We start from the raw sequence: 12,953 nt of genomic DNA, 5'->3' as shown, positions 1-12,953 counted from the left end.
TCTAATATATATGTCAAATATTGGAATGATTCCCCTCATACTTTTTTATTCACTTTGGTAACATATGGAAGTAAAATAATTTACAAAGGGTTCTTTGTTAAGCTTTTTATGTTTATCAAATAATAGGGAAACATAGTAAGAATAACTTTCTGTGGGGGAACATGATGCAAATAACCACCTTTAAAGAAGTGATAAAGCATATTTCGTGCATATACTATAGAACAAATGGTCAAATCAAATGACTCGATCAACTGTAATAATGTCATGATAGTGTGTGAAGGATCCTGTACTGTTTGTTACATTAAAAAAAATATCTAAAGCATTGAACTTGATTTATTGGAACAGTTGTTACTTCTGTTCCTTTTTAATTTGCTGCCTTTTTATGATGAAATTTTGGACCTACTGAAGTCAGTGAGAGTTTTGTCTTTGACTTTAGTAGAACCAAGATTATGTCCATTGTCTGTGCTACTTACACATTTTCTGGCTAGGTAAGGCATTATAATCATTACTGATTATGTGACTGTCTCTGTCTTTTTCTGGCATTTTATGCCTTTTGAGAGTGGGAGTCATTAGTTTATTGGGGTAATTTCCTTCATTGCAAGAACTTTCCTGGCTTTGTGGAACGCCGTTGAAGAGTTGGCAGGAAAATGTTCAACAAAGCAATTTTGTCTTGGAAAATGGGGATTCTGTAATATGAAAACATTCTGCAGTACCAACACAACTTGGAAAAACTTTGAAGGGAAACCAAGCCAACAGGTGGGCTTCTAGCATTCTAGAAAGCTGGTTCATTGGGCTGCCCATTTTTCTGGCCAGCTTGACTCACTGTCCAGCTCTGCCCAAATTTTCTTAGAAATGCGAGTGGATTTGGAACAATTGAAATTATTTGGAGTTCAGAATTCTTCTGTTTTAACCAAGAAGGGCTATGATCATATCCAGGAGCAGATCCAGCAGGGTGGATTTGATTTAAATTGTGATTTAAAGGCTTCCTGACCAGTCATAAATTTAATCATTGTTTTCTACAAAAAGTATATTGTTGTTTCAGATAAGTTTATTAAAATATTCCCAAACAGGGTCTCTTTAATGGCCTGACAAACCTGTTGCCATAATAGGTTTTCCCTTCTACCATACCATTCCCTCACTAGATCTCAAATCAATGGACAGGCTATACCCAGGAACTTATCCCTCAAGACTTCTGGAATAGTCTGCTCAAAATATTTTTCTTTTGTTTCCACTGCCCCTCCTCCTCCTTGCCCAGATCTATTCCAACCCCACAATCCTTTATTCATTTAACTTTAGTAATATTTATAACTTGGCACTTTTAGAGAGAGGTGAGGACTTGTCGCTGTGTACACAGACTTGCAGAGAGACAATAGGGCTGAAGGGTAGGTAATCAGGTCTGTTATCTCTCATTGTCATATATTGCTGTTAACAAGGATGTTATCTCTGTAGACACAAATCCACAGTTTGAGAACTAAAACTAAGCATCACAGAGATGCTTAATGGGATCTTCTAGACTGACCCCATAAGATTGGGCCCCTAATATAGTCCATGGCCTGTTGTGACCTATTTATTAAACATTTCTAAAAAGGTTACATGAATATATTGTCTCAACTAGTATATAATTAGAAGTTATAAGTCTTATTCCATGATGATATCTTTGAGCTCTAATATATCTTAAATTAAAACTATATAGGGTTTTTTAAAAAGCATCTTAAAAATACAATTAAATCAAAGAGATCTGATGTAAATAAAAAAATTTGATTTTTTTATTATTAGTTTTTTAAACTTGATTTGTATCTACCTTCAGATCCAGGATTTGGCAAAGTGGGGTGTGGCAGCAGCTCCTGGAGCCACTCCTTCTTTTCCCCTCCTTTGCTCTCTCCTCCCCCAACCACCAGTTTAGGCTGACTGTGCCTAGAACCTCTGGGGACTTTTTAAAGTCCTTAAAGCAGGTAAGAATCCCCTCTTCCCCTTTGTGCTTAGCGGCATTTCCCCTTCATCCCCTCCCCTGCTTGCTGCTACTGCTTTCCCTGCTGTCCTGGGGTGAGGGAAGCTTCAAAGCATCTTGCCCACTTCAGCTGGGCTATGAGGCAGCTGAGCTCAGATGGGACAGTGACAACAGCAGCAGTGGAGATGAGTCAGGGAAGGGTTCCCCCACCCTGCCTTGTGCCCCCAGGAGCAGGTGCGGAAAGAGGGAACCCCTCCTGCCCATCATCTCTGCTGTTGTCAGTCTTCCCAGTGAGCCCACCCTGTGCAGCCCAGCTGCAGCGGGCAGGAACAGCTTTGAAGTTTCCCTGGCCCCTGGACAGTGTGGAAAGTAGTAGTAGCAGGTGGGTGGGAAGAGATTTGCTTCTGAGCAGGAGAGGGAAAGAGCTAGATTCTTATCTGCTTTGGGGGCTTTAAAAAAGTACCCAGAGGCTTCTGGGGTGTGATTCAATCCAAAAGATGGATGCAGCCATATCACTGTACCCGCCTCTGGATCCGCCCCAATCACATCTTGTTTATTACTGGTGTTTTCATTGATGAAATCCCTTCATTGACCAGTTTGCAGAGACATCCTCCTAGATGTATGTGAACCCAATTAGTTACCTATATCACCTCTTCCAGATATTTAACTCTCCCTTGACTATATTCTTGGCCATGAGATTGGGAAGTTCAGTATTAAAAATGGTGAACTGTATAATTTCTGGTTTATCTGCAGTTCAGTCCCTACGGCTACATCATACTGAATCCATTCTTTAAATCAAGGCTGTTCAACTGAGGGGCCAGCTTTTGACCTGAAGACCCCGGGGGCTGCCAGTCTCACTGGTGCACAGCAAGGCTCTGCATGTCACCTGTGTAGCTTGTACAGCATGAGAGAGGCCTTCATGGACTTCCAGAGCTGCCTGAGTGGGGACAGAGGGCTGTGTGCTGCTGACATAGCGAGGGCGGAGGCTACCCCCACGGCATGCTGGCATCATTGTGCAACCCAGGGACTACATGCTGGCACTGTACGTAACCCCTGGCCATATCAAAGTTGAGCAGCACTGCTTTCAATATTGTATAGTCTAGTGTCAAATGAGCAGCACAGCATTCACAAATACGCAGCCCACTAGAGAAATCCATGGTGTTATTGACATGTATCCAGTTTCTAATTGCTTACGTATTGGATCCATTACACATGCAAAGATCACAGGGAGAAAATGTAGCATGTGTCTCAGATATCCAGGTTGTAGCCATATTGGTCTAGAGGCAAAAGGAATCAGAACTCATGGTAGAAGCAATATTGTTTATTAGACCAGCTAGATGTTTGCAAAAAAATTTTTCATTTACAAGCTTTCAGGCACAGGCACTCTTCTTCAGGCATAGGAAAAAAGACTGTAAAAGTTCTTCTAGGTAGAAATGAAAGTTCACATATCATAGGAGAGTTGAAGGTATGGTAAGATCTCCTGTTTGGAACAGTTCATTTTATGCAGATTAGGCTCAGAGAAAAGTTGGAATCGTTTGTTTACCTCCAAACTGTTTGGTGGCAAGCAGGATGTGGAGTCATATTTCCTTCTGGTTATGACGTTTCATATTTCACAGAAGAGTAAAAAGATGGAATGCCCTTCTGGGCAGGAATTTCTTATGTGGTGAGGTATCTCTGGGCTCTGTCCGAGGTAATTTTCATCATCACAAAGGCAGGAGCAGGGTATCAGGTTTCAGGTGGTAAAACTTGCTTCCTTCTTGTAAAATTATGAAGATTTCATTTCAGATGTATATCTTGCATGATATTTCTTCCTTCTTTGTTTTTATGGGACATCAGTTTTGTTTACTTTTTATCCTACATATAGCTTATGTGCTATGAGTTTGTTTATTGCGGGAGAGCTGCTTTGTTGATACAGTTGGTCAATGTCATATGCTAGTTGGATTCTAGTATGTGCGGCATGATGGGACATGGAGGGACAGCTAGGATATTCCAGTGATCCAACAGCTGATGGGTTGGGACCTCTGGTCAACAGGTTGCATCCCTTTTTCCTTCTGTACTGTCTTTTGTCCTCCCCATTGAAGGGAGAAAAGACATTTTTCATGTCCTGAACCATGCAGAGTTTTCCATGCAGTTTACCCCCTTTCAGGGCTTTTTCTTTATAAAGGTGTAGTCTTTGGAATGATTCCTAGTCCCTTGGAAATGCAAAGGAAGTTTGTTTTTTTTTCCACTGACATTGATGGGATCAGGATTTTGCTCATAGCAACGAGAGACAACATCTTTTAAACAAGTGAGTATTTTGGGCAAAATGACTAGTGTATCAGGGATTTAAATCTAAGCCAGTTTCAGAGTGCTGTCAGCTGTCCTCCTAAGGTGGACAAGATGAATGCCCTGTACTTTGTCACTTAGAAAGAAACAGCATTTGACATGCAAGGAGAAAAGTGACGTATTTGGCTTTCATTTACAGTAATACAGAACAGATCATTTTGCTAATCCTTGCTGCAGTCTGAAAACTCCTGCAGCTGATTCAGTTTAGCAACAAGATATTGGGCTTAGGGACAGGAAAGGGATGCATTTAAAAACAGGAAATAAAATAAACTAAGTAGAATCATTTTCTCATTTAACACCCACTGCTTTGTGAACATACCAAACATCTTTGGATTAATATACTTTTTCTTTCTTTTTCAGGTGATAAATAGATTCTAGTCCATATTTCTTTAAATGGAGTCAAGAAAAGTTCTTTGTGCCTTTTCTACAACGTGAAGACTAACATTTTGTTAAGATGGTTAAGACTAACATTTTGTTTGTGTGTTTTTGTTTTTCTTTTATAGGTTGCCTTTTTGAAGATATGAAGAATCCAGACACATTAGTGGAAAATTCTTCTCAAGTTAACATTCAAATGGAACACAAAAATTTAAGGATAATTTCAGAGCCATTGAGGATAAAAAGAAAGACATTTTATTTCATCCTTTTTCTAGCTTGCTATTTCATTATGAAAATACAAAGCCAGTAACAGAGAGCAATAACTCAGGGAGGCATATGCTACATACCTGGAGTTCTGAGAGTGACTTATCTGCCATGTCAGAAAACTGGTATTTCTGTAATGATGAACTCTTCATTGCCAAGGGTGAAGAAATTATGTACCAACCTCTCTATAGCACAGTACTTCATAAACCAATTTGTCTTGAATGGAAAATGAAGAACAGGCAGCCAATAGAAGGTATAAAGTATTCAATGTAGTGAATTCTAAGAAATGCATGCAGTACTTTTTTCTACTTTGTTTGGGTTGGTAAACCTAAAAGGTCACCAGATAAATAGAATTTAAAAATACAAAATGATGTTTTCCAGCAACCTTGGGTCTGCATCGCACACATTCCTTTTCAAGAAAGAAACTGGTATTTCCATGCCTGTACTCTGTGTAAAACTAGATGAAATTGACACTGCTTCCATTAAAATTTACAACAAAAAGATTTTGTGATTACTTGAAAGAAATGACCCTGCAACTTTAAAAAGAAGCATGTGTGCTAATGTAGGCTTTGTAGAAGCTGTTAGGAGTTCTTTTGACAGAATTCATCTGTCTCCAGGGCAATACATCCTTGCATACATTGTCCTTCTGAGATACCTCATCCCTTCTTTGGAGAGACCACATGTTTGGGCGACATAAAGTTGGGCAAGCTGCCATATTAGGGCATTTATACACATACTTTTTTTCCAGCTACACGCCAGTGATCTGCTGCTTTGGAGCGGACTCAGTTGCTTTACATGTGAGCAGAGGCGAACTGGACTGCACCCCGTGCAGTTGTATAAGCGGTGAAGTGCACATCAGTATGCAGAAAATGGCAGTGCTGCACTTCTGAACTAAAGCACCTCCAAGATGTTATAGTTCGAAAGCATGCCGCCGCCATTTTCTCAGAGCTGACATGGATTTTGCCACTTATACAACTCTATGTGTTGCAGTGCTGGGTGCTTTTCAAAGCACCTGGTGTTGCAATACATGCATGTGTAAAAATGCCCTTAGAGACTAACTGCTTCAGAGAGGTATAAGCTTTTGCAAGTGACAGCCTGCTTCATCAGATGATAGCAGGCTGTTACCTGTGAAAGATCATGGCTCCCTGTATCTGTTAGTCTCTAAGGTGCCACCCTGCTCTACATTCTGCTTGACTTTGGAAAAGCATGGCTATCTTTCGTATCTGGGTGGGAGTGTAGTTCAATGCCATTCAGTTCTTCTGCTTCTTATGAGTCTGTCAGTGAGGGTGCCAGTTAATGCTAATTGGAGTTGGTGTGATTTCTGTGTTGCAGACACATATCTGCTTGTCACTGGACTGATATTTCCAAATGTACTATCTATGGAAAAAATGACTTTTTCTTGTTTTTGGATGCAGGGTACACTGCTTCCTCTCCAGTTGTCAGTAATCACTTTTGCCTCCACTGCTCAGAAAAAGTACCAGAAAGGATTTGTACATGTGGGTGGGCAATGGACAGAGAGAGATGATCTATTTATCTCTATACAAGTAATACTGTTACTTTTGTTCAGCAGTGATTCTCTGCTCTGCCTAAACTAAGGAAATAGCTTGAGCTGCATGAGGGAATTCATATTTCAGCTCCTTTTCCTAATGCAAATCTCAGCCTTGGTTTTATACATATTTGAAACCCTGCATTTTGTAACCTTCAGAGGCAATCTGTTTTGCTATGCTACACCCTCAAGATCACCCTCATCAAGGGGCCAAAACCTTAGCAAGACTCACAAAGGCTGACGAGACAACCCAGGGTTATAGTTAATATTAGCGTGCATTTTGGAAGAGTTATTAAACTCCATGTTTCTGGGTTTAAATCAGTCTTGGTTCTCTGGGCATGAGGAGACCTCCCTCAGGAGGCACTTATCTGTCTCCCTGAATTCAGTCAGCGATATGATAATAAACGAGCTGGACCATGGGTCTGACTCAGTCTGACGATTCCTAAGACTCTTGGAGAGAAAGTGTGTATATGGGCTTAGGGATGTTTGTGTGCAAAAAAAAAAGCTGTTTATATGGGCCACCTTTTTTCAATATCTGTCTTCAAATTAAGAAATCTGTTCATTTTCCAGAGGCTGTCCTTTCATTTGAACTGGGTGGAAGGTCACATTCTGATTATGTGGAGTCCTCTTGAAATCTCTTAGATTTCACAAAAAGCCAATGCTTCCTTTACATATTTATCAGTAAAGTTGTTTTAACCCAAGGACTGATCCTGGAAGGCCCTGGGCTTCCCTTGTGAGTCACAGGACATGAATGGGTATTGAGCACACCCAGCAGCCAGTCTGGGTCTTCCTCTCCTTTTTTTAACTATTATTGTTTGGTTCACAGTATTCCTACAGGATAAAAAGTAAGGGAGTTTTGCAAGTATGTACTAAATAACTAGACTGTCTAGTTCCATGACATTTTGTCTACACAACAGTCATTTTTGAATACTTATGAATAAAATACGTTTTCCAAATCAGTTTGTCTTTTTATTCTTTCTCTGTTGTATAGTGGTCTCTGTCTTCCAGAATATGATTAAGCCCGTCATGGAAGACATAGCATTCTAATCATGCAGTCTGATTGCAACCTCAAAACCTCTTCCAGCGACTGTTGTGGTTTTGCATTAATAGCACAATCTTCTACTTCAGCCAGTATTTATGCTTTGCTTGTTCAAAATCTGTTGCTTTCCCACATAATAGTGTATAATTGGCATAAAACGTTAATTTAACTCTGATTGGAGGTCTGGTTCTGAGATGACCAGGTGTAAGCATATCCTTAATTTTATTAATCAGAAATAAAATATTTAAAAAATCTTTTTAGAATGAGGCATTGGGAGAGCGATAAATTTAATAGAAATCTAACCCCTCCTGACTTGGTTTTCTGTGAGTGATAAACATGTAGAAGATGAGAGAATACTGGACTTTTGGTGTTCAGCTCTGCAGCGCTCTAGGGGAGATATAGGGAGGAGGAGAAAGCACAGGTAATGCAAAGCCAAACGTACAGACTCACAAATGTAGATTCTTTTACAATCTTCTCTTCCTCTTCTTTGCTCCCAGATCTTAAAAATAAGAGTTGTGAGCTGTCAAAGATTAAACAGCCTAATTTAGCCCTCTTATAGACAGCCCCCTTGCTACACCTTACACTAGTGCATCTCAACTAGAGGCACCCCTGAATAGATAGATTTGAGGCACCCCTTAATGATTCAAGGCACCCCTCACAAAATGGCATCTCTTAGTTTTCACTCTTTTTTGACACCAGAAAAATAATAGCGAAAGTCTTCTGTTGCAAAGAACTCAGAAAGATTACCACAGGTCATAATGTTTTAATGGTAGGAATTGCAATTTGAAAACTCTGGGTTTGTCTTGTGAATCGTATTTGAACACCTAACAGTGCTAACATTGTGTGGCACCCTTGAAGGAATCTCAAGGCACCTCAAGGTGCTCTGGTACTCTGGTTGAGAATCATTCCCGTAGACTACATTTATATAACCACCAGAGTAGGGAGCATGACAGGGAAGTGCTGGGCACACACCTATAAGCTTGTATTTTGGACATGTGGATTAGCATGAGCCCATGATTAAGATGATTAAGTTATATCTGTTTTGGGGTGTAGCACACATGGGATCACTGCTGTGCTTCACTGCAGCACTTACTTGGTAAGCTTCAGAAGTGTTCTTATCAGAAAACAGGTTTCCTTTCCCGTGAGCAGCAGAAAGGGGGAAAAGTCAATAAATTTCCCTCGGAAGGATTTGGAATGACAACAGTCAATGTATTATTCAGCCAATAACTTCTGTTTCTATAGCCACATTCCTTGTTTTTTTTCTTTTAAAACTTTCAGCATTTTTATGTGATTGTTTGTGTATTTGAATCCTGATTACTTTAATTGTCACTCAATAGCAGTCTTTTCTTGTTAAGACCTTATGAAAGGGGGAATGGGCACTGTCTTTGCGAGACAGTGCCCATCGTGGTATAAGAGCAACCTGTTTCTATTTCCAGTTTTAACATGGATCTGATGGTGATCTTAGGGCATTCAGTTCACTTCTCTGTGTCTCCCTAAGTGTTGAATGAGGTAGTATGAAATCCTTTTATAGAGCAATTTGAGAGCTACAAATGAAACATAGTATATAAAGCCTAGAAGTGTTTACTGTTAAATAATTGTCACGCTATCATTCATTACTGGTAAGTTGTGCTTCATTTTTAATATTACATTTAGCCTACTCCATAACAGAAATGTTGCTTATTCTTCAAGCTTACATAGCATCCATTAAACTATCTGCATGTGAATAAATGAAAAACATCTAACAAAAACATTTTCTCTCCAACAAGAAATGGTTGGTATAGTATTCATGTGTTCATGTAAAATAATTACTTCTGCTTTTTGTGCATTCGTCCTTCAGACTGTATTCTTGGCAAAAACTATCTTAATTTCTGTGTTTTTGTTAATGCCAGTATAGAGCGTTTGTCCTAAAGTAATAAGTTGACAGTACTATTAAAAAATCCCCAGCTCACATTAAGTGCGATGGATGTGTGCCTCTTATCCTAATGGCTCTATAATAACTTCCCAAATATTGAAAAGTAGCAAGAAGATATTCAAAATGTCAGCTTTAATTCTTATGTGCCATCCAGCTTTATAAAAGGCTATTTGTGTAGTACATAAAACATGTATGTCGAGCAGACCTGCAATATCCTCTCAATAAACAAAGGCAGCCAATAATACTGTCTTCATCATTAATGGGTCATAGATTTATTACTCTATTTTAGGGCTTATCTGTCTGGGAAAGTTTTTCCCTGTTAGTATGATTTAATTAATTAGGATACTTAAGCTAATATAGTTATAACAGTTTAACCCTCCTGTAGAAGTTCTTATTCCAAACTGGAAGTGGTTTCTTACAGTTTTATCTTAAACTTCTTCCAAAGTGGCAAATTATAAGCTAAAAAGAAGGTATTCAGACCAAATTAACCATCCAGATAAGCACAACTATATCCATTTAAAGTCGCATCTTAGCTTGTGTCTTTTTCTTAAGTTATAATGTTCCCTTATTGACAGAATTTTAGTTACGTGTTAGAAAGCAGCTTTTCAAATCTGATTAAAGAGTGCATGTTTATTTAAAATTTTTACAAGGTCCCCGCGCAAACTGATTTGCCCCAGGCCTACCTGCTGCTGGCCTCAGGCAGCAGCACCAGCCTCCTATGATTCAGGAGGCAGATTGGGGGCCTGCACCTCTGGGAGCAGTCCAGCACAGCCCCTGCAGCCCTCCTGGGGGTGTGGGAGGCCCCGATCTGCCTGGTGGATCACAGGAGGCTGGTGCTGCCTGCTGGGACCAGCACTGGGTGCAACCCATGCCACGAAGATCACTACTACCGCTGGCCACAGCTGGCAGCACCAGCCTCCTGTCATCCAGCAGGCAGATTGGGGGCTCACCTGCACCCCCGGGAGGGCTGCGGGGGCTGTGCCGGACTCGTCCTGGGGGTGAAGATCCCCTATCTGCCTGCCAGATGACAGGAGAATGGTGCTACCACCTGGGGCCAGTGGCAGCACCGATCTTCCTGGTGCTGGGTGGGCAAAATGTCGAAACAGCATTAAAACAGCAAAACAGTTTCAGCGAAATGAAACAGAAGAGTGCTTTCCAGACTAAACAAAGCTCAGAATGAAACACTGTTCTGTCGAAACGGAAGTTGAAGCAGAACAGTACTGTTTCACACAGCCCTACTGCCTGGTGTTTTTTGTCCATCTCTCACAGGCTGTGTTACAATGATTGCATCACAGTTATATAAACATGAAAGATTTTGTAGCTGTGACAAATCCTAGAAACACAGGGAACCCCTTATCTGCACTAGGAAATTGCATTACAGTGAAATAAATATGCATTTACTGACATGGCAGTCAAGGATAAGATAGTCATATTTAGCATTAAGATTTGCTACAACCAGATGACATTGTTGTGCTTCTCTGCCCTGACATTAGCTTGTTACATTAGTAGTTAATTGAGATCAATTTAGAATGCATGCTCACACAATCAGCCATGTTCAGCTTTGTATATTCAGTCCTATCTGCTTGACTCCTTACCTGGATTAAATCTTGATGCAAACAGTGAAGGGTCAGTTCATCTAAGACTGGATTTTAGTATAAACGTAGAAAGTTTATTTTGCACATGTAAAACTGCATTTCTGCTTATAAACATTTTATAGGCATTAAACCTGACAACCGTCCTGTCAGCTAGATAACTCTTATCTCCATTGTGCAGCTGGGGAAACTGAGACACGGAAGGGCTAAGTGGGTTTGCCTAGGGTCTTGCATACATTATTTTTTAGAGCTAGAAATAGCATCCAAGTCTGCTGAATACACCATCTGTACATTAAAGTATGTCAAGTTGCATTCATCGTTTGAAACTCTGATTCCCTTTAAAACCTGATCCTGGAGGACACAGGAGGGTAGACAGAGTTATATCATGCTAGCATTAGTATGCTTGGAGATGGCATACAGATACAAGAATAGGCAATGGGGGGTGGGGGGAATTCTTAGCAGATTCTGTACTAATGTGAATTTGCTATAGTTCTGACTTAAGAAAAGTTATATAACAGTTTACAAACTGAAGGTCTATCGCCGCTAAACTGAGCAGACATAAGCCTCACATTTTCAATGTCATAGAATCATAGAAAATTAGGGTTGGAAGGGACTTCAGGAGGTCATCTAGACCAACCCCCTGTTCAAAGCAGGGCCATCCCCAACTAGATCATTCTAGCCAAGGCTTTGTCTAGTCAGGTCTTAAAAACCTGCAAGGACAGAGATTCCACCACTTCTCTGTCTAATCTGTTCCAGTGTTTTACTACCCTCATAGTGAGAAAATTCTTACTTGTAACCTAAACTTTTCTTGCTGCAACTTGAGACTGTTGCTCCTTGTTCTGTCATCTGCCACCACTGAGAACAGTCTAGCTTCATCCTCTTTTAAAACCCCCTTCAGGTAGTCAAAGGCTGCTATTAAATCCCCTCTCAGTCTCTTTCCTAGGCTAAATAAGCCTAGTTCCCTCAGCCTTTCCTCATAAGGCATGTCCCCCAGCCCCCTCACCATTTTCGTTGCTGTCCACTGGACTCTCCAATTTGCCCACATCCTTTCTGTAGTGGGGGCCCAAAACTGAACACAGTACTCCAGATGTAGCCTGACCAGTGTTGAATAGAGGGAAATAATCACTTCCCTTGACCTGCTGGCAACACTCCTACTGATGCAGCCCAGCATAGTGTTAGCCTTCTTGGCAACAAGGGCACACTGTTGGTTCATATTCAGCTTACTGTAACCCACAGGTCCCTTTCTGCAGAGCTGCTGCCCAGCCAGTCAGCCCCTAGCCTGTACTGATACATGAGATTATTCCATCCCAAGTGCAGGACTTTGCACTTGTCCTTGTCATGAGATTTCTTTTGGCCCAATCCTCCAATTTGTCTAGGTCACTCTGAAACCTAGCCCTGCCTGCCAGCATTTCCACCACTCTCCCCAGCTTGGTGTCATCTGCAAACTTGCTGAGGGTGTACTCTGTGCCATATTCCAGGTTGTTTATGACAGGGGCAGGCAATTATTTTGGGCAGAGGGCCGCTTACTGAGTTTTGGCAAGCCATTGAGGGCCGCATGACAGGCAGCCCAGGACAGATAAGTATTAACTTTCTAAATTTTTTAGGGGCCCCGCGGGCTTAATAGAACGGCCTGGTGGGCTGCATCTGGCCCCTGTGCCGCATTTTGCCCATCCCTAGTTTATGAAGACATGGAACAAAACTGGCCCCAGGACCAACGCCTGGGACACTCCACTGGATACCAGTTGCCAACTAGACATTGAGCCATTGATGACTACCTTCTGAGCCCAATGCTCCAGCCAGTTCTCTATTCACCTTACAGTCCATTTATCCAGCCCATACTTCCTTACCTCGCCTGTGAGAATGTTGTTGGAAACCATATCAAAAGCCTTGCTAAAATCAAAGTATACCACCATCCACTGGTCTCCTAGCATCCACAGAGCCAGTCACCTCAT

At 41.0% G+C, this 12,953-nt stretch overlaps 1 protein-coding gene across 1 annotated transcript in view; it reads left to right on the top strand.

The window, feature by feature from the left end:
• The window catches only part of UBE3D (ubiquitin protein ligase E3D), a 168,164-nt gene extending 162,967 nt beyond the window's left edge, over nucleotides 1–5,197 (top strand). Inside the window, exon 10 of the mRNA XM_019537673.1 lies at nucleotides 4,777–5,197. Coding sequence (XP_019393218.1) covers nucleotides 4,777–4,797 — 21 coding nt within the window. The 3' untranslated portion in view covers nucleotides 4,798–5,197. The remainder of the gene's footprint in view (nucleotides 1–4,776) is intronic.
• Nucleotides 5,198–12,953: the final 7,756 nt, after the last annotated feature.

Source organism: Crocodylus porosus, unplaced genomic scaffold (genome assembly GCF_001723895.1).
Source record: "Crocodylus porosus isolate Cpor-Errol unplaced genomic scaffold, CroPor_comp1, whole genome shotgun sequence".
Classification (NCBI taxonomy): Eukaryota; Metazoa; Chordata; order Crocodylia; family Crocodylidae; genus Crocodylus; species Crocodylus porosus.
The sequence above is the reverse complement of the archived record's forward strand: the minus strand, read 5'-3'. Positions and strand labels throughout refer to the sequence as shown.